Source organism: Trichoderma virens (genome assembly GCF_000170995.1).
Source record: "Trichoderma virens Gv29-8 chromosome Unknown TRIVIscaffold_92, whole genome shotgun sequence".
NCBI classification, from domain to species: Eukaryota; Fungi; Ascomycota; class Sordariomycetes; order Hypocreales; family Hypocreaceae; genus Trichoderma; species Trichoderma virens.
This window is the reverse complement of record NW_014013657.1, coordinates 1,376,620-1,397,715: the sequence shown is the minus strand read 5'-3', so window position 1 is coordinate 1,397,715 and position 21,096 is coordinate 1,376,620. Positions and strand designations below refer to the sequence as shown.

The 21,096-nt window shown below is 52.1% G+C and overlaps 4 protein-coding genes across 4 annotated transcripts; 3 read left to right on the top strand and 1 right to left on the bottom strand.

The window, feature by feature from the left end:
* Nucleotides 1-1,891: 1,891 nt before the first annotated feature.
* TRIVIDRAFT_112278 (uncharacterized protein) lies at nucleotides 1,892-7,882 on the top strand (the record flags this gene model as incomplete). The annotated part of the gene is made up of 6 exons (XM_014094368.2): nucleotides 1,892-2,573; nucleotides 2,661-3,148; nucleotides 4,090-5,853; nucleotides 5,908-6,307; nucleotides 6,393-7,773; nucleotides 7,828-7,882. Coding segments are annotated over 6 exons (4,770 nt in total), but the record flags the coding sequence as incomplete, so codon positions are not given.
* Nucleotides 7,883-11,327: 3,445 nt separating this feature from the next.
* On the top strand, nucleotides 11,328-12,758 carry TRIVIDRAFT_38891 (uncharacterized protein; the record flags this gene model as incomplete). Its single annotated transcript, XM_014094367.1, has 3 exons — nucleotides 11,328-11,447; nucleotides 11,537-12,125; nucleotides 12,190-12,758. 3 exons carry the CDS (start codon nucleotides 11,328-11,330, stop codon nucleotides 12,756-12,758), a joined length of 1,278 nt encoding a protein of 425 aa, XP_013949842.1.
* A 157-nt stretch (nucleotides 12,759-12,915) lies between these two features.
* Nucleotides 12,916-16,572, bottom strand: TRIVIDRAFT_74397 (glycoside hydrolase family 38 protein; the record flags this gene model as incomplete). Its single annotated transcript, XM_014094504.1, has 3 exons — nucleotides 12,916-14,436; nucleotides 14,487-16,227; nucleotides 16,289-16,572. The coding sequence occupies 3 exons, from the start codon at nucleotides 16,432-16,434 to the stop codon at nucleotides 13,090-13,092; spliced, it is 3,234 nt and encodes a 1,077-aa protein (XP_013949979.1).
* Nucleotides 16,573-17,936: 1,364 nt separating this feature from the next.
* Nucleotides 17,937-20,967, top strand: TRIVIDRAFT_39057 (uncharacterized protein; the record flags this gene model as incomplete). The annotated part of the gene is made up of 2 exons (XM_014094366.1): nucleotides 17,937-18,381; nucleotides 18,455-20,967. The coding sequence occupies 2 exons, from the start codon at nucleotides 17,937-17,939 to the stop codon at nucleotides 20,965-20,967; spliced, it is 2,958 nt and encodes a 985-aa protein (XP_013949841.1).
* Between the last annotated feature and the right edge of the window lie 129 nt (nucleotides 20,968-21,096).

Here is a 21,096-nt window from a genome sequence, read left to right as displayed (position 1 = left end):
GCCCGACTCTTAGCCCCCACACACCGATCTGGCGGGTTCTGCGTCGTTTTGGAGGCTCGACCCAATTTACTCGACCATTATCCTCGGGCTGCTGCCTTTAGCTTCTCGTTTGAATTCCGGCAGCTTTCTTCCTCTGTGCGCACCGTCGTATTCGTCAGATGTCATTGTGGCCGCGCGGGTTTCCCGGAGTTCTCGCGGGGTTGTTCTACCAGCCCGCGGTCACAAGGACAGTGACAATATCTCCGGATTCACTGTTAAAACGCGGATGGCCCTCTGCTTGTAGAAGAGAAAGGGAGCGCGCCTCAGGTACATGACATCTCATGATGGCTCTGTCTTTGAAAAGTCATTCGCTATCCATACTGAATTGCTCTCAGTAGAGAGAGGACGCCCATCGTACTACCTAGGTATCTATATACTTACTACATGTGCTATAGGGTACCTATCAAAGAACGGTACATACTAGGTAATATCCGACCGGCATGCAGGAACACGTCGCAAATCTCCCAGCACCACGCGAAATGTATCCTGAATTTGTCATGGCCATGTGCAAGTGATCGCTCTCGGCTTCAACCTTCGCCTCCCCTAGTTGGAGACCTGGAGCAAACAATGATGTAGTGAGGAACACATGGATGCCAAGTGCCGTACGTCATCAAGACCCCAGAGGACGCCCACAACCGCGCGGGACGAGCACCTCACCTCTAAAATCCCCAATGACCTACTTGAGGTTGCCCACGATTTTATGACCATGTTGGCAAGTAAATCCTTGACCGCTCAGAGTTTTCGCAATTGAGAGAGCGGGAGATTTAAAGAGACATCGCCTGTCGATAGCGCTTGGACTGGAATTCCAGGTCTGGATGGGGTTGTTTGGATGGGGTTCCATGTTAAGTCAAATTTGGACCCATTTCTGCCAACACAAAAATCTAAAGGGCCATAGAAAAAAAAGAGGAACGGATGGGATATTGGTACCCCCCGGAAACCTCCATGGATTCTAGTAGTCGACTTCGGCTGCCCACCCCCCCAAAACCACACGCGCAGCACACGACTTGCACCTCAACCTATCTTACGAGGTGCCCCAGTAGCGCAGAGCGGTCTAATCGATCTCCCTGTAAAGGAACCTGAAGGTTTTGGGCAAGTCAGCTAAGGTACTAAACTATAAGCCTCTGCCAGAACGCCACTCTCTCACAGTCAAATTGGATGCGCTCAATGTCTCCTCTGGGTCGTCGAGAAACGCCTCTTGAAAGCCTTGTACATGCTTGTATATATAAAATTACTAGCATCAGGCATCAGCCGCAGCTAGGCCATTTTGCGCGGCGTCCTGGGCAGCCGCTGCTAACAGAGACTTTTACAGTACTCGCTACTACCTCGCTAGGTACCAAGGTACCTAGACTAAGGGACCCACTAGGAGGAGTCCCCAGTAGGTACGTATACTGGAACCCTGCTTTCTCTACCTCGCCAGCAGGAATACTCATACTCAATCCACTCGCTTTTCTTCTCTCATTCATCAACTCGAGAGACGACCTTTCTTCTTCCTCCCTATCGCGTATTTTATGGTCCCAACTCGTCGTCACGCAATCTCTCCTGCGATACAAATCTCCGAGAATTTCATATCGACCTCGACTCTCGTCTTTATTAGGGCAAACCTTCATCGCTCCCCGTCTTGTCCCAAAAGACTTCAGTCACTCATCAATCAGTCGGGCATGCCTCTGATTTACCTCGTTTCACGGCTACACTGCTAATCTGCCGCCAATATGGTGCAACCGAATGTAAGTGTTTCTGCTACGACATGCCTTATACTCTTACACGCCGCATTTGGCATTTTCACTTTTTTGTTTTATTTCCTCGTGTCCATGTTGGATATCTTTGACTCGTCGCCTGGCTGCTCTGACATCCACAACAGGACTCCAAGTCTGCAGAGCCTGAAGCAAATCCAACGTCAGAGCCAATGGCCAAGACGTCGCCCGGCTCAGGCGCAGCAGAAAAAGATACCGTCATTGACGTGGCCATGCCTTATGGGACTCGCTCCCGCAATAGGACGGCTAATTCTCGTCCCAACTACGCCGAGGACAAGGACATTGAGATGGACATGTATGATTACTACCCCGACAAGAAAGACAGCGACGCCGGCAAGAAGTCGTCGCGGCAGATGAACGGCGCCAGCAATGGCGATGCGCCTCGCAGCAACGGCAGCTCACGCAAAAATGCTGCTGCTGCTGCTGCTGCCGCCGCCGATGACACCAAGGCCGGGCCTGGCCAGAACGGCACCCAGGACGCAAAATCTGGCGGCACTATCCACGCATCACAGGCGGCGTCAGGATCTGGCACGTCGCAGCCTTCACGGAAACGCAAGGCGGCAGCGAACCAGAACGGCGCGGCGGCCGCATCAACTGCAACATCGGCAGCACCAACGCCGCCGTCAACATCGGCGGCGGCTAAGAAGAACGCCCTGGCGGCGCAAACCCAGCTCCAGGGCATGACGTGGCCCGAGTCCAACATGCTCACGTTCGAGACGTGCAAAGGCATGCCAGTCAATGGGCAAATGGTGGCCGACGATGGCACGGTGCTGGAGGCGAATGGTAGGTAGCACGGCCGGGATCCACCTCCACCCTATGCGAAGGCAATTTCCACCTGCGGCGAGGCCGGGCTAACAGACAATCTGGCAGATCACGTCTATCTTGTGTGCGAGCCTCCGGGAGAGCCCTACTATCTGGGGCGCATCATGGAGTTTATGCACGCCAGCAACGACACCGCCAAGCCTGTGGACGCGGTGCGCATCAATTGGTTCTATCGCCCCAAGGATATTGGGCGCAAGGCCAGCGACACGCGAATGGTCTTTGCCAGCATGCACTCGGACATCAGCCCCCTGACGGCCCTGCGCGGTAAGTGCCAGATCAGGCATCGACTGGAGATCGAGGGCATGGACGACTACCGTCGACGACCGGACAGCTTCTGGTTCGAGAAACTGTACGACAGGTACATCCAGAAGAACTACGATCTGATTCCCACCCGGCTCATTGTCAACGTGCCCGAAAAGGTCAAGAAGGTGCTGGACGAGCGCTGGAAATACGTGCTAGTCGAGCAGGGGCGTGGCAAAGAGCTGACTAGCGCCGTTAAGCTATGCAAACGATGTTCGTCGTACTGCGCCAGGTACGTATTGTCGACACGACCCTACAGCCCGCTCCATCTGGCCTAGGGCGGGTTTTTTTTCTTTTTTCTTTTTCCTTTTTTTCCCCTTCTCTTTTCGGTCCCTGTCCTTGTCTTCCCTTTCTGTCCGCCTGTCTCTGCCTGAATCCTCGCTGTTGGTGTTTCCAGCTGCGGGACTGTCAGTACCGGCCGGTACCCGGGCTGGCAGCCAGCACCACTAAGGTACCTTGGGGCCCGGCCCCTTTTGGCCCGAGTCCCAAGTACCCGACCAGGGTGAGATGCTCTGGCTACATGGATGGTACTTGATCACCAACACCCCTTCCCTAGCCCTGTTTAGGGAGAGCCCTTTTCTGTCGGTTTTTCTTCAGTGCCTCATAGGGCACCCCAGTAACCGCAGCCGTTCGACACCCCCCTCCCATTCATTCCACGTCTCCGCCTTTGCCTTGCGTATTCCCCCCTCCCTGTCTTTGCCGTGCGTGCATGTGCATGCAATTTGCTGGCCTTGGTCGGACCACTGCCCGTCTCCTCACTCGCTCTGCAATGCCCTGTGCCTGAGTTGTCAAGCAGCGCAGCAGAGCCGTGTTCCGGCTGCCGTTTAGGCACTGTCGGATGTCACCGCCCCCAGCCATCGTGCATCACCACATCGGCTGCAAAAGCTACGAGGTACATGGGCACTACATATCAAGACGACAAGAAGCAAAAAGATGAAAATTTTGTTGGCGGATTCATTTGCATTCGATTTATTTACTTTCCGTCGTTTTGCCCTTTGATTTGTTATTTTTTTGCGGAGGCGAATTTGCTTTTTTCTATTCTCTTGTTTTCTTTCTCAGTCATCCCATCTTGACCTGAATATACACCCCCCCCCAATGCTGACACAAGCTCTCAAACAGCAATGATTCGGTTGACTGTGCAGTGTGCCTGCACACATACCATATGAACTGCGTCAAGCCACCGTTGCTCAAAAAACCCTCACGTGGCTTTGCGTGGTCCTGCGCTGCATGCAGTCGTGCTCAGGAGCGCAAGTTGGAGGCCCGCCATACGCCAAACACCGTTGACGCCGGAGATGCTGAAGATGATGAACCTCTGGATGAGGATGAAGAAGATGTTCATGGCGTTGAAACAGAAAGGACCAGCCCTGGAGACGATGATGCGCCCCATCAGGGAACCGCCGAGCAGATTTACCAGGCTAGCCTCTGGCCGTGGCGTTATCTCGGCATGCATTGCAAGCCGGAGGATGCGCTGGACTACGATGACCGTATCTACCCGCGTGCAGGCACCCGCATTGGCCCAAGAAACCAGGCCTCTGTTGGGCCATGGCCAGGCCAGCCTGTGCAGTACGTCAAACCGCTGGAATTTAAGAAGGGCGGCAAGAAAGATCAGAAACTGCTCAAGGAACAACAGGAGGCCGAGAGGGCTCGCCGGGGCCAGCGGCCGAAGTGGGTCCAGGATCAGCCACCTGGATATGTCGCTCGTGGTGAGGACCTGGACGAAGATGATCCAAATTGTACGGCGGTGTTATTGTGGAAGCCGCCGTCTGCAGATGAACCGTCTGCCGAAAAGATCAACAGTTATGTTGACGACGCCATGTCCAAGGCCAAACAGCTAGACCTTCCCGAGCGCTCCACGAACCTTCGTGATGCGGCGGTAGAAACCCTGTATCGCGAGGACTTTAATGAGTCCAAGGCCCTCACCGTGCTCTCTCGAAAGCCCAGGATTGAATTCAAAGAACCTAACTTGAGCCCCGCCGAGGTGAAGAGATTTGAAGAAGGCGTCTCCAAATTTGGCTCCGAATTGCATCTTGTCATGAAGCATGTCAAGTCCAAGTCGCCGGGAGAGATTGTTCGGCATTACTACGCTTGGAAGAAATCAGAGCGGGGGCAACAAGTCTGGGGCAGTTTCCCAGGTCGAAAGGGAAAGAAGCAGGCAAAGCGTGAAGACGCCGCCGCTTCCAAGCTCGCCGATGACGTGGCTAACGATGACGACGACTCTGCATTCGATGCGGACAAGGCGGTACAGAAGAAGCGGAGCTTTATCTGTCAATTTTGCAACAGAACGCAAGATCGGCAATGGAGGAGAGCCCCGAATCCGCTACCTGGGCTGGTCAATGACCAGGGTCTTAAGGGCTCTGGCAAAGACAAAGCTGGGAATCAATATGTTGTTGCCTTGTGCCGACGCTGCGCCGAACTGTGGCGGCGTTATGCTATTCGATACGAGGTTATCGAAGAGGTGGCGAAGAAGGTTGCACAGGCCGGTGGTCGTGCATGGAAACGCAAGCAGGATGAGGAGCTTCTCAAGGAGTTGCAGCTCGCGCAGGAATTGGGCTATATGACTCCAGAACGAGCTCCCACTCCTTCCAAGGCTTCATCCCAGCCCACAGAGACACAAGAGCCTCCTAGGAAGAAGCTCAAGGCTGCCGCCGATAAAGAGGCTGATGCAACTCCATCTGACGCCGGTAGCACCCCTGGCCCTGTTCCCACTAAGAAGAAGGAAAAGGCTGTTGTGGAGCCACCCGCCGCCCCTGAAATGCCAAAACCGCGAATTCTTCCTTGTGCTATCTGTGATCAGATGGAACCATTGGGAGATCAACACGTCTCGTGTCGAGAGTGCCGTCTGACGGTCCACCGCAACTGCTACGGTGTCATCGATCACAAGGTACAAGGCAAATGGGTTTGCGATATGTGTGCCAATGATAAGAGCCCGCAAGTATCCATCGTAAGTCAAGTCACCCCCCCTATCAGCATCAATCCATACTGACAACCGTGAAAGCAATATAAATGTGTTTTGTGCCCTGTTGAGCACACCGAGCATGACTTTGTGGAGCTGCCCAAGCTCACACACCACAAGAAGAAGATGTCTGAGAAGGATCGCGAGCGAGAGAAGATGGAAGTCCAGCAAGCCCGCAAAGCTGCCGAATTCTACCGCAAGAAGCAGGAGGATATGAACCGCCCTGTCAACCCCCGAGAGCCCCTCAAGCGTACCGCAGATAACAACTGGGTTCATGTCACTTGCGCCGTATGGACACCCGAAGTCAAATTTGGCAACGCCAAGGCAATGGAGCCATCCGAGGGCATCCCTTCCATCCCGAGGTCCAAGTATGACGAGATCTGTCAGGCCTGTAACCAACAAGGTGGAGCCTGTGTGCCCTGCCACCAATGCCGTGTACCTTGTAAGTTTTTTTTTTTTTTTTTTCCTTGTTCAAGCTCCCGCCTGAGGCGGGCTCTAGGATGACTGGCAGACTAACCGAATAATAGACCACGTTGAATGCGCACGACAGAAAGGCCATGTTCTCGGTTTTGATATTGCCCCTGTCAAAAGCTCCCGACGAGACCAATTCAATATTGTTACAATCAACGGTGAGAGCGGGACCATGTCAGCCGTGCTATGGTGCAAAGACCATATTCCCACCAAGACGATTGTCCATCGGATCCATGATGTGGCCAGCGAGTCTGGACTGAATGCCCTTCAGCTATACGTCCAGAACTTTAAGCAGGCCGATCTTACCTTGACAGGAACGGTCCGCAAGGCCACGCTGATGGCGGCGGCAGCGAAGCTGTCTGGAGCTCCGATTCAACCAGGGAACCGCAGAGCATCTACAACGACGACCCCCAACGGCACCTGGACTCAACCGCGCAACGGTGAAGTGGTTGACCCTGGATCCAATGCCCAACATCCAGGAGAAAAGGTCTGCATTACTTGCGGCATAGACGTCACCCTGAGATGGTGGCCTATTGATAACTTGCAAGAGCGGAAGCTCACTAACGGACATCACGGGGCCATTGGCTCGGAAGCGCAAAAGTTTGTCGAGCAGCGGAAATTCCAGTGCCACAAGTGCCATAAACTGCGAAAGACTCCTCGCAGCCCGCGCCTGACTCTGCTACCCGGGCCGTCACCTCCACCGCCCGAACTTGCGCGTCCCCAGCCAATGGAAGCTTCCTTGATGACTCCGGTGCCTCCCTTGACAGGTTCAACACCGCCGCCCCTGATAGAGTATCGTGACGGACGTCATTCGAGCCACCCCCTTTCGTGGCCTCAACCGCCAAGTTCGCATGCCATACCGGCCGGATCGACTCCGCCATCCATCCCGGCGCCAGTTCATGCGCCGGCTCAAGTGGCAGGGCACCGTCCGGCTCCGGTATACCCACCAGCACCACTGCCGCCTACCAGGCCGCCCGCCTTTGGCGACTGGGCACCACATCGCCCTGGTAGTCAGCATGGCTCACCTCCTCGTCATCTCAACGGGGGTCCGCCTCCCCTCCTGCACAGCGCCCCCCCGCCGCCTCCGATATCGAATCTTTCCGCTCTCAGGCCACCTGCTATGGCTCCAACGGGAATGCCTGGCGGCCATCCACATGGGCACGCATACGGAAACGGGCTTCCCCCATCACCTCGACGCATGAGTGGGCCAACTGCTCCGGCGCCGTATGTTCCTCCCCCTTACCACGGGCATGGTGGCCACGGAGGACCCGTCCACCCCCCGGCTCACCTTATGGGCAACGGTGCACCGCCGCCGCCGCCGCCTCCGCGAACAGACGCATTCTCACATGGGTTACACCCTCAGCGGTCATCATACCCGCCAACCCCACATGCGAGCACTCCTATCCTGAGAACCGGGCCACCGCCTCCACCGCCGCAGTCTCATGAGCCGCCTCCAGCATCCGCACCTATGGGATCGAGACCTCCAGAGAGCAGGCCGGCCACAGGCGCGAGCACGAATCCATCTCTTCGCAATCTACTTTCTTAAACCGTTGGTTACGGATTCAGAATTAACCCGAGGAGCGTAAGACCGAGATTTGGGATTTGGGAATTGTTCTTTTGCTTGACGGAACGCTGTATTTTCTTCTTTTGTTTATTTATTTATTTTTTTTTTTTTAAAAAGGGAAGCGATCACTGGATGAGGATTTTGAAGCGATGACATTGCCAATATAGGTTCAAACCAAATCTGCTTAGATGGCGTACAACGGTGCGGGTTCTTTGGTAATGCCTTTTAGTGGACAATGACTTGATCCGTTCGATAGACGGGAATACTTTATGTACGTCATGATTTAGGAAAAGTGAAGCATAGCATATTATATTGGAAATATTTGATTTCGTTGTCTGCCTGCAAAGCTTCGTCGTAACGATTATTGTGTGAGTATCTGTGACACTGCCGTGTATTTGTGCAAGTAAATGAACGAGAAAGAATAGCACTGGGTGCCCTCTTGATGTTTGAGGCTGAAGTAAGATGGTGTATTCAAATTACCGAGTTATCTCTTCCTCAGCTAGACTATGCCTGTACAGGGCCACCCTGGGTTCCCCCAAGATGAACTCTTTGCACCTCTAGATGTAGATGGATGGGAACTGTGCCAGTAGCATATGCAGTCTCCTTATTGAATGACCAATATGAAAAGTTGTAAAGTGGGTGTACCCATCTCTGAGTACATACTCAGAAAACGCTCTCCTAGATACTGTAGATACTGCAACTAAAAAGTCTACACAGCACTTTTCTCTATAGGGAAAGTGTCACTGCTACACGGCATCTAGAGGTTGCTGTTGATGGTGGTGGAGTTGGCTTCGCAGTGGCCAGCTGAGTTGGTAGATGGGTGATACTATTTGTGAAACCTGGCGTGTGACACCAGAGCTTATGCTACCCACCTTCTCCTTTTTTGTTCATTTCCTTTCTTTTAATGCTAATTTATTTTTCACTTCACTCAACATGGTATCCCGTGTAAGGTAGTACGTGATGTTAAAGCGAACGAGATGCTTGATTCCGAGTTCCACCAGGCCCAGAATAGTGCTGTTCACATTAGGCTCTCTCTTTCAGAATATGTTTGCTCGCGCCGCTTCTTATTGAACGCTTTTTGGTTGATCAGAATGATCTTCATCTAGCCTTCCAGAAGAAGGTTGCCTCCTACTCATTGAGGACGTAGATGATTTCCCAATATACCTGCAAACATTGCCTAAAAGCCGCTTCAGTCTGCGTGAAATGCTTCGTTTTCCTAACCACCTTAGAGAATATTGATACGCTATACATTTTGCCAAGCACTGCAGGCGCTCAGGAGTATCGTCAGGCCTCTCTGAAGTTTTCAGTGTTCAGGAAAGATGGATGGCGAGAATTTCTTGTACATACAGACGTTGTAATTCTATACACAATTGAGAAATAGGACCATCGCCATCACCAAGACGGATGATGTTCAAAGTAGACTAAGGGAGCCAATTGGAAGCGTTTCAATGAGAACGAAGTACTCAGGCGCTTCAGCTGTGGTGGAAGATAGCTTGGTGGATTGTACAGAAAAGCGCGAGTCAGCTGTGATGAGATGCTGTACAATTCGCTGGCGAGAGGCAGACTCGCTGTCATTGATGTCTATTTTCAATATCGATATCTTCTGTGTCTGCACAGCGAAGACACCAATAAATGCATGTTCGACGTGATGGGCTCTGCGGCCGTACGCTGTGCCTCTCGCCATTCCATGGTGGGCGTTTTGGTGGTGGTGAGTGAGTGAGGTGTGTTGAGCAAGAGAGATGAAAGTGTGGATTAATACAAACATTTTCTATTAGTGATACTAGAGATACTAGAGATACTAGAGATACTAGAGATACTAGAGATACTAGAGATACTAGAGATACTAGAGATACTAGAGATACTAGAGATACTAGAGATACTAGAGATACTAGAGATACTAGAGATACTAGAGATACTAGAGATACTAGAGATACTAGAGATACTAGAGATACTAGAGATACTAGAGATACTAGAGATACTAGAGATACTAGAGATACTAGAGATACTAGAGATACTAGAGATACCAGAGATACCAGAGATACTAGAGATGCTAGAGACGCCCTGGTAGATGTCGACGATATCTGCCATCAAGTTGGCACACAGCCTTTCCCATTGAAGGCCCTTGGGGTTGAAGATCCTCCTCATGGAATAGGTGTCCTGAGCCCGGACCTATAAAAGATTAGATAGAAAGCTACCATAAGCTCGTGTACCTACCTTGCTATTGTCGGTAATTTCATTCCACTGGTATTCTAAACAAGGGTTTGTCCTGTCTAGGGTCATGCTAAACTCGGACTTGCCCGTCCGAAAGGTTGGATAATGCCACAAACAGCACAGAGCTGCTTTCTTTGGACCTGATGGTTTCGACATCAGGGAATAACGGAGTCGTCCAGCCCGGCTCCTTGGAATTGCCCTACGACGTTGGTCCAAGATTCGTCTATGCCGACGTCGTGGGTGGCTCAGGTCCGGCCATTGTCGCCGTGAAAGGCGTCCTTATTTACAGCGACGGAGTCATAGGCGACTGGGTTTTCTAAAAAGCGAACAACGTCCTTTTTTCTTTCCTCTTCAAGAATCTGAGCAAATTAGCGTGCTAGATAGCCACTCCCCTCTAATAACGATGCTGGACACAAGTTTCTACGGAGGAGCTGAGGCTGCGGCTGCATATGCGAGGAAATGATTATTGGATTCTTGGACTCTCTAGAAGTTGATGATAATTGAATGGCGGCGATTGCATTTCTCAATGGGAATGAGATGGATGGCCTACTAAGCCACTCTTATTACAGAGAAGGCTTCTCTGTGCAGTTGCTAATTTTAGAAGCGCCCAGATGATGACACTATGCCTCGTGTGTATTTTTAGTAAGATTTGGACATTTTGTGAAATATACCCCAATTGGATCAATATTTGGTTAAAAAGGAGGAATATTTCAATCTCGAAATGAAAGGAATAAAAGGAATGGCCATCTATCATCATCCTGTGTTCCCAATGACATGACACAGAATATTTGGGGGAGGTACAAGAGATGGAGATGCTTAGAGGTAGGTACCTTATTAGTGCGGGATGAATCTCAAATATCCTACTAGGTACCTTATGTACTTGAAGAACCAGATAGATAAATGTATTCTTTCTGCATCTCGCAGTAACATGTTCAATACCTTGCAATGTAGACTCTATAGAATCAATACAAACAAACCCAGATTGATTCCGTGCATGGGGCATCTCGTCATCATCCTCCCTCTGAAACAAAAAGGCAAGGCTGTGCTTGTGCTGGGTGGGGCCGAGTCTTGGGTCTTGGGCATTGGGAGGGAGCTCTTTTAGTAGCTGACACGATTAACATGCATCTGAGCTCGCCAAGTTCAATGTTTTCCCTTGTCTTCTTCTTCTTCTTCGCATAGGACAGCTTTTCACCGTAAACAAACGCCCGTCGTCACCATGGCGCAGATATTCGCGGACCTGTTTTATTCCTTTGGCAATTGCCTCAACTGCTTCCCGGGCTCGCCGACGCTCAAGATCAACAGCCGCAGCTTCAAGATCCAGCGTCTACTCGGCGAGGTGCGCAAACACATGAACCAGCCTCCCCTTCACTCTTCACTCTTTACAGTTTCTTTGTAGCTAACCAGGCGATTCCTTCAAAACCACAGGGCGGCTTCTCCTACGTCTACCTCGTCGAAGACACCTCCACGCACGAGCTCTTTGCGCTCAAAAAGATCCGATGTCCCTTCGGCGCCGAGTCCGTCCAGCAGGCCATGCGCGAGGTCGACGCCTACCGGCTCTTCGACCACGTTCCCACAATCATCTCGGCCTACGACCACTCCGTGGCGACGGACCGCGGCGGCGGCACCGGCGACGACGCCAGCAAGACCGTCTACGTCCTGCTGCCCTACTACCGCCGCGGGAACCTGCAGGACATGATCAATGCCAACCTCGTCAACCACGGCCACTTCCCCGAGCGTCAGCTCATGATGCTGTTCCTCGGCGTCTGCAAGGCCCTGCGCGCAATGCACGAGTACCAGCCCGCCCCTGCTGAGCGCATGCAGATGGGCCGCGAGGAGGACCATGACGAGGCTGCCGAGGGGTCTCGAGGCGGCCGCAAGTTGGGAACGAGGGGGAAGCGCACCGAGGAGGAGGAGCAGGGCGAACATGAGCGGCCGCTGATGGACTCGGAGAACCGCATTGAGGGCGAGTCCGGCGGCAAGATCAAGTCGTATGCGCACCGCGACATCAAGCCAGGTGAGCCCAAAAGAAAACAACCGCTGCGTTGACAATAATTATTAACATGTATATTTCCCCCCAGGCAACATCATGATCGACGACTCGGGCTCCATCCCCATCCTCATGGATCTCGGCTCCGTCGCCCCCTCGCCCACCCCCGTCACCTCGCAGTCCCTGGCCCTGCAAATCCAGGACACCGCCGCTGAGCACTCCACCATGCCCTACCGCGCCCCGGAGCTCTTCGACGTCCGCACCGGCACCGTCATCGACACCAAGACCGACATTTGGTCCCTCGGATGCACCCTCTACGCCTGCCTCGTCGGCAAGTCGCCCTTTGAGCTGCGCTCCGACGAGACCGGCGGTACCCTCAGCCTCTGCGTCCTCGGCGGCGACTGGCGCTTCCCCGACGAGAACCCCGGCGGTGGGCCCAAGCGCACAAACACCATCCAGGCGGCCAAGGCCAAGGCGAGCGGCGAAGCTGGCGCCGGTGGCGGTGGCTCTTCCGGAGACGTCAACATCAGCGAGCCCATTCGCAATCTCGTCCGGGCCTGTCTCAAGGTCGAGCCTGCCGAGCGGCCCAACATTGATGAGCTCATCACCATGGTTGAGCAAGTCATTGATGAGCTGCCAGAGGGCGACTTTACATCATGACGCTGATTTTGGTTTCACTTCTTTTTTGCTTGATTATTTGTTTGGGAATATGGATGCGATGCGAGCCTGCACATACCTTAAAGTTTGATGGAGCTGTCTACTATTCATGACATATCACTAGGGGCTTTGGCGTTTTGAGGGACTGAATTATTCATTTAGAGAAACGGAGACGAATGCTCGTAAAAGAATTACTATTGCCTAACAGAGACTTGTGATAAAACTGTTCCAGACTGTCACATATCACAAACGTAGCAGCACCTGGTCATATCGCCTCGTATCCCAGCATTATGCGAATGGTAGAGTCAGGGCATATACAAGTGTCTTTGCTTCCCTACAGCTGCAGCTTGTATGTTGCCACCTCAAACGGCCGAAGAACAATGTCAAACTTGCCATCCGCCAAGGAAACCTCCTCGATCTCATCCTCGAGAATGTTGACCTTGGTGACGCGCTTGACGTTGAACTCGGTTTGAATGGTTCCTCGGCTGCGCCCGCCCAAGGACTCGTACAGGCGGACAATGATGCTCTGTCCGTTGTTGACCCGAAGGCCTTCGCGGCGGCTGACGTCCGCATCGTCATGGCCTCGCTTGATGGTGTCCAGGATAATGGACGCAGACTCATCCGAGTTGATGAGCTGGATGGGAACACTGGTCAAGCTTGCAATCGTGGCCTTTGGTGCGGTCAACACCTTGAGAGGGTTGTTAAAGGCATAGCCCGCTCGGACGGTGGTCGCGGAGAGCGCTCCCTTGTGAGGAAGAATGCCCCATCGGATCGAGTGGCGGCCCATATCCGCATGCTCATCAGGGGCCTTGGGGGATCGAAGCAGGGATAGTCGCATGAGCTTGCCGGCAGTAGCAAAACCGTACTTGCTGTCGTTGAGGATGGAAACTCCATAGTTGTGCTCCGACAGATCGGCAAATCTGTGGCAGCAAACCTCAAACTTGGCCATGTCCCAGCTAGTATTGTAGTGAGTTGGCCTCTTGGTGATGCTGTATGCAGACTCATACGAGGCTTCTGTGTTGACAATGTCTACGGGGAACTCTACTTTGAGGAACTTGGAGTTTTCGTGCCAGTCCACCTCAGCCTTGCACTCGACCCAGGACGGCTGGCCCTTGAGGGCCGCCGACAGAGTAATGTAAGACTTAATGGAACTGTGCTTGCTGATCTGAATCTCAGTGGCAAGAGTGACACGGTGTGGTTTCACCTCGTGGATGCTTGTGTGGCCGTAGTTGAGCTCTCGGCGGGTCTCGAGATGGTAGACTTCGACATCCCAGGCTTCCCAGAACAGAGGAATGTCGTCAAAAATGACAAATTTGTTGGCCTTGCCACCCTTTTCGATAGTTTCGCGGTTATTGACTCGGTCGTACAGTGACGTGATGCAGCCACCTTCGACAACAACGCGGAGGTCGTCGTTTTCCAAGATGAACTGGCTGCCCGCCTGCTGAAGCGAAACAGCGGGCTTGTCCTCCTGGATCTTGAAGCTGCGGAGAGCAAGGAGAGGACCTTGTCCGCAAGCAACGCCAACCTGGGTGTCAGACACCTCAACGAGCTCCTTGCGATGCCAAGGCAGTGTGTTGAGAACGACCGACTCGTGGTCATCCGCTTTTGAATCACTAGCACCCAAGGCCTTGTAAATTTCCGCAAGCAGCTTGTGGCCCGTCTCAAAAATATCTTTGTAAATCTAATGACTGGTCAGCGTGAACATTATAAGGGAGGAATGATTTCTCTTACCTTGTCAGAGTCGTCATAACACATTTCAATAGAGCTACCGGGAAGGCAATCGTGGAACTGGCATAGGAGAACGCCTTCCCACATGTTATCAATCTTCTCGGTAGGGTACTTGTATGCCTTATTCTTGAGAGAGGCCAGTGTAGCGAGCTGCTCAAGGTCTCGCAACAAGACTTCAGCCTTGCGGTTGTAATACTTGTTGTTGGCCTGTGTGGTGTAGGTGCCTCGATGGAGCTCAAAGTATAGCTCACCATACCATGTGGGAAGGTCATTGGCCTTTGGAGCAAGGCGGTCAAAAAAGTCATCGACGCTGAGGCCGAGCTTCAGCTTTGGAATAGACCCAGTGGTGTTGCTGATTCCCGCAATTCTTCGAAGCTTCTCCAAGTGCTGCCAGGTCGGGCCGCCACCGCCATCACCCTTGCCGAACACCAATAGCGAGGAATTATCCACACGAAGGGTCTTGTGTTGGGAAATGCTGCGTCTCAAATCGCCAAAGTCGGCTTCAGCAGTGTATGTCTCGGACGGAGGCATGTGACAAATGACTTGGCTTCCGTCGGGACTCACCCACATGAAGGTAGTGTGGGGGAAGTTGTTAATGTTGTTCCAGCTGAGCTTCTGAGTCATGAAACGGTCCATGCCTGCCAAACGACAGAGTTGGGGCAGCTGACTGGAGTAGCCAAATGTGTCAGGAAGCCAAAAAGTGCGGCAGCGTGACCCAAATTCCGCCTCGAAAAACCGCTGGCCGTAGAAGAATTGACGCACAAGAGACTCGCCGCCGGGCATATTGGTATCGTGTTCGACCCAGCTGCCGCCGATGGGGTGAAATTGGCCCTCGCTCACCTTGCGCCTTACACGATCAAAGGCCTTGGGATAGAGCTGTTTCAGCCACTTGAACTGCTGAGCCTGCGAACAAGCAAAATGAGCCTCCGGGTAACGGTCCATCAGATCACACTGGCTTGACCAAGATCGAGCCACTTTGCGTCTTGTCTCTGCAAACGGCCATAGCCAACAAGAGTCAATGTGGCAGTGGCCAATGCCAAAAACAACGGGCTCTGGGCCAACTTCATACACTCGATGAGAGTCGGCATCGGGGCCAATGATTTGCTGTGCGATTTTTCGACACTCGAGAATGGACTGTTGGTTATTCACTTCGAAGGTGTCGATAATCTTCATGGCAACCGCCAGCGCCTGGCCCTGTTCCGCAGAGTTCTCAGGAAGTTCTCGGGCGGCGTCACCAATCTCCCACATGTCAAAGTAAAGACCGCGGGCAGGAACGTTGACGGCGACGATGTCAGCTTTTGAAAGACCAAAGTATCGATTCGGGTCTGGCGGCATGATGCTGGATTTACCGTTTGGCGCGTTTCCAAACATTCCGTTGCAAGCCATCTCGATATAAATAGTGTGCGGTTTACCGTCACGGAACGAGCGAGGGATCACCCATTCGATCCTCTCACCCCCACCGGTCAAGCCCTGGAGCGGCATACCATCCTCTGTCCACACAAGGCCTTCGTTGTTCGCGTCCCACTGGAGCTCGAGCAGCTCCTCGTTAGCGATTGCGGCGGGGACAGTCAAGACAACTCTAAACCAATGAGTGGACCATGAAGGCCCAAAGGAGGCGCCAATGTGAGTCTCTTTAAACTGCTGGGAAACCGCATGCTCGAAGGTTGGTCGCTCTTGTCCAGGAGCACTCCAGACAGAGAGCTGAACGTGTGGCTTGCCCGAGTATCTGGCATTGTAGAGATTCCTACATGGCGAATGTCAATAGGTCGGCACCGGGAGTATAGGGGAGCTTCAGGGCGACATACGCTAGCAAATTCACCTTGTCATACTGTCCTGATTTGTAGAATGGCTCAATACGGCCCTTGAGAATGCTAGTTTTAGGAACGCCGACAGGCCGTTGCGCAAAGACAGGGTAGGAGACGTTGCTCCTGATTTCGCCGCCGCCACCCATTGCGAGAGCGTCGTGTCCTGGAGCCGGTGGTGCTGATCGATTGGACAGTCGCCGAAGCTTGCCTGGTAGAGGCTGAAGGTTGTCTGAAGAAGGCGAATGCTGGGGGCAATCGGAGGAGACGGGGAGGAGGTGGTCAATTAAGCTGTCGTTGTAACTGCAGAGTCCAATCAGCGAGTTGAAACAAGCAACAACCCGGACACCCAAGAGCGAACGCGTGGGCGGTTGATTCTTAAGGGGTGTGACGTGAATGAGAGAAGAAAGGTCCGCCAGCGTGAACTCGGGATTATATAATAATATAGTGCAGAGCTCCAGCAGCACACCCTGCGATGCGCGAAGCCTTCGGGGAAGCTCTGGCTGTCACCGCTGTGGGGAGGTGGGGGGTGACCGCTTCAAAGATTCCCGTTTCCTAGGCGATGTAACAAATCATGGGGCGCTAATGACGGAAAAGAGGCGCTGTGTGCGGGGGAGTTTGGCCCGATCCCGCCTCTTCTCAGGGGTCATGGCATGGCTGGAATGATGCTTCTAGTGCTCAAGTACGCACCTCATGCTTGCGATGTTGCTTCAGCAAGGAATAAGTAACCAATGATGCCAAGAATAGGGCTCAAATATCGAGGATGGCGGAAAGTGTTCAGGACTGAATAGAACAGGGACAATTCTCAGGCAGACAGGGATGATGGTGATTAGGTGAGAAGAGAAGAGACGCCGCAGACGTAACCCAGAGCCGAATCGATCGAACGTCAATGCTCTCAACGTACTTTGTACGGATCAAGTATCGCTTGACTCTGCAGAATGAAGACGAACCAAGGCGAGAAACGCGAGGAACGCGAGAGTCAAGGCCGACCCAGCAACAGGGTAGACTCGCTCCGATACGGACTCTGTAATGGCCAGCGGCTACAGTGGATAAGAGGTGAGGGTTCGAAGCTGCTGATACAGTCAAGTATAAAGAATGGAGAGGAGGATGGAGATGAAAGAAGCTCCCCAATTCCGCAGCATGGGTAGAAGTGCTACTGTAGGTACTATTAAGGTAAGGTAATACCTAGTAATGCATTTGATCAGGTAATAAGCCGTGCTATGAGAAGGAGAGCCTCCTGCAGCTGCCCAACCAGCTCCTTCCACTTACCAAGTACCATGTACCACAAGTGTAGCTATGAACTTTATTTTATTTTCCATTATTTTTTGGTCAACACCACTCCCTCTCCTACCTAGGTACCGATCACGCTGATACACATAATTCACCATGGCTTCAATTCACTCTGCTCTGAGCAGCCCCTCAACTGTCTATTGCCGCCGCCATTTTCCATTCCGTGGTGGCGCGCTTCAACGGCGCTTCAGGCACCGGCCACCCGCCTGTTGGGTGGGGCCGGCCGCAAACACGGCCTCGATACCTAAAAAAACAACCCACTCCATGGAAATTCGCCCAGCTCACGAGCTCAATGTTGAGGGTTTCACAAATTCATAAAGGTTTCGCCAAAGGAGCAGGTGATCTTGTCAAGTGAGCAGGAATGCTTCGACAACGTGCGGCTCATGGCTTTTGGTCTCGGCCCCTCTATGCTCGCCGCTCATCGGCCTCAGCTCTAACAGCACATCATGGAGCTGCGTTTGCTCTGCCTCTTACTACGTCTGCTCATCTTCAGGCCGCCGTGAAGCGATCCGTGAAGCGATCGAGAACGACTGTCAAGCTTTCCGACTTGCCTCAAGGAAAAGTTGCGGTGTCTCCTCTCTCACCTGAGGAGCAACATGAGCCGGCTTACCCAACCGTCGTGCTCCAAGCGCGCCGTAACATGGACAAATTTGAGACGTGCGTTCTCCTTACAAGAGTGGGAAGTTTCTATGAGCTCTATTTCGAAAATGCTGAGGAGTACGCGGCGCTACTCAACCTTAAGTTGACCTCTAAAAAAACAAATGCCGGGCCCGTGCCTATGGTATATTCCAACCTTTGCTTTCCCCGTGTATATGTGAATCTCAGAGTTCAAGCCAGCTAACAAGTGTATACAGGCCGGGTTTCCTTTCTTTCAGATAGAACGGATTCTGAAAATCTTGGTTCAAGATTTGAATCGGCACGTCGCCGTGGCCGAAGAGTTTCCCAACGATGCCTCTGAGAAAATCAAGTCGGGTGGTCTCATGCACGATCGTCGAGTTACTCGAATTATCACTCCGGGAACTCTCATCGATGAGAACTTTATTGACCCATACGCCAATAATTACATCATGGCAATTCACGTTTCTCAAGGTGCTCTTGCTGAAAATGCTCAGTCAGACGCTTCCTCGTCTCATCAGGGTTCAGATGCTACAGTCGCAAATTCTACACCGTTAGGTCTAGCATGGCTTGATCTTTCCACTGGACAATTCTTCACCCAATCAGCAACGTTATCATCACTCCCGTCTATCTTGTCCCGAATAGCCCCTCGAGAAGTTGTTCTCGAACAGTCATTCGAACTAAAAAAAGATCACGATGTCTTCTCAATATTGACAGATGACCGGCATCTCGTCACATTTTCACCTCACGAGAGCCTAGCAAATATTGATGACTGGGCACCATATTTAGAATCAGAAATCTCTCAAGCTGCTCGAACGTCCTTTACAGACGATGAGGTCACTGCGGGTGGTCTGGTGCTGAGTTATGTCAAGAATCGGCTGCAGGGGATGAGCATGAAGCTTCAGCCACCCCTTCGATACGAAAATATGCAGACCATGTCCATCGACAAGAATAGCTTGAGGGCATTAGAAATCAAACAAACTATTCGCGATGGCTTTTTCCGTGGCAGTCTTCTCCATGCGATACGCCGCACAGTTACCAAGAGTGGCGCTAGGTTGCTCAACGAATGGCTTGGCTCTCCTTCCACATCTTTAGAGGTTATCGAAGCTCGACAAGACCTTGTTGCTCGTTTTATAAAATCAAGTGATTTAAGGGATTCTTTGATCGTTTTGTTACGGCGGAGCCATGATTGCCAACGACTTGTTCAAAAATTTGCCATGGGAAGAGGTGAACCCGATGATTTGCTCGGAATAGCCCACACAATTCGCGCAGCTGAAGAAATCACGACTTTGCTGAAAGAAGAATTGGGGCAAGAGAACACTTCATCTTCACCAGACTGTCTCGCTAAGCTCGCGTCCCGAATTGAGCTTGGAGACACTCTTAAGCTCGCGTATCGGATTCAAGAGTCTATAGATGAGGAAGGCATTGCCCAGCAGCAGGTGGTAAGGGATTCCGAAGCAGAGGAGATAATGGCTCTAGCCCAAAACATTGTTTCCTCCGAAGGCTCCCAGGATGATGCTGCTGCCTTGGCCAAGGGAAAGCGGAAGAAGCCAAGCACCATCAGAGAGCAATACGGCGAAGATAACGGCCCATGGATTATGAAACCAGCTGCGAGCAAAGAGCTCCAGAATCTTCACGATGACCTCGCGTTGCTTTTAAAGGATAAGGATACTCTTGGAGAAGAACTTCGCAAACGCCTAGGAGCAGCAAGCTTGACCCTTAAATGGGTATCGTCTCTCGGCCATATTGCCCATATCAAGGGTAAAGACGCCAAAAACCTCACTGAGATAAAGGCGGTTTCTTCGAGCCGCAGCACGAGATCGTTGCATATTGCTGAATGGACTGCCCTTGGCCAGCGTATAGACCAAGCAAAGTTTCGAATTCGCCGCGAGGAGCAGCGGGTGTTTTATGCTCTTCGCGAACGTGTCGTTAAAAACTTGGTTAAGCTGCGGCGTGTTGCAGCTGTGCTGGACGAAATCGACGTTGTAACGTCGTTTGCAAAACTCGCCATTGAGCAGAACTTTGTCCGTCCCAAACTGAATGATTCGACGACTCACGTCATCATTGGTGGCCGGCATCCTACAGTAGAAGGGAGTCTACTGGAGAAAGGTCGTCGATTTGTTCGCAACGACTGTGTAATCGGGCCACCACCAAACGGCCTGGTTTGGTTAATCACAGGACCGAATATGGCTGGCAAGAGCACATTTCTTCGCCAAAACGCTTTGATTACGATAATGGCTCAGATTGGATGCTATGTCCCTGCCAAACATGCCGAAATTGGCATTGTTGATGCAATCTTCAGTCGCGTGGGTTCCGCTGACAACCTATACCATGACCAGAGCACCTTCATGGTTGAGATGCTCGAGACTGCCCAGATTCTACGACAGGCCACGCCGCGGTCCTTTGTCATAATGGACGAAATAGGTCGAGGAACCACACCGGAGGACGGCACGGCAATATCATTTGCCTGTCTGCACCATCTCGTGACGGTTAACCAATGCAGAACTCTATTTGCGACACATTTTCATGATATAACTGACTTGGCAGTTGCTGAAGGATTCTGTCACCCGCAAACTGGCCTCGTCCAGACTTACTGCACAGATATAAAGGAGAATGAAGATGGAAGCTTCGTCTACGTGCACAAACTACGACCGGGAGTCAATCGCCAGAGCCACGCTCTCAAAGTGGCACGCCTGGCAGGTCTACCGCAACACGCAATTGACATTGCCCGGAATGCGTTGGATGCCACAGAGGCAAAGTCTCACTGTGCTGCATAAACCATGGGCATATCACGTTTACGATTGGAAGTTGGTGTGCAAATCCTGTAAAATCTTTTGTACATTAGCCTTGATTCATCATGAAGAAAGTAATGCAATAGAATATAGGTAAAATAGGGGTTATAGTCA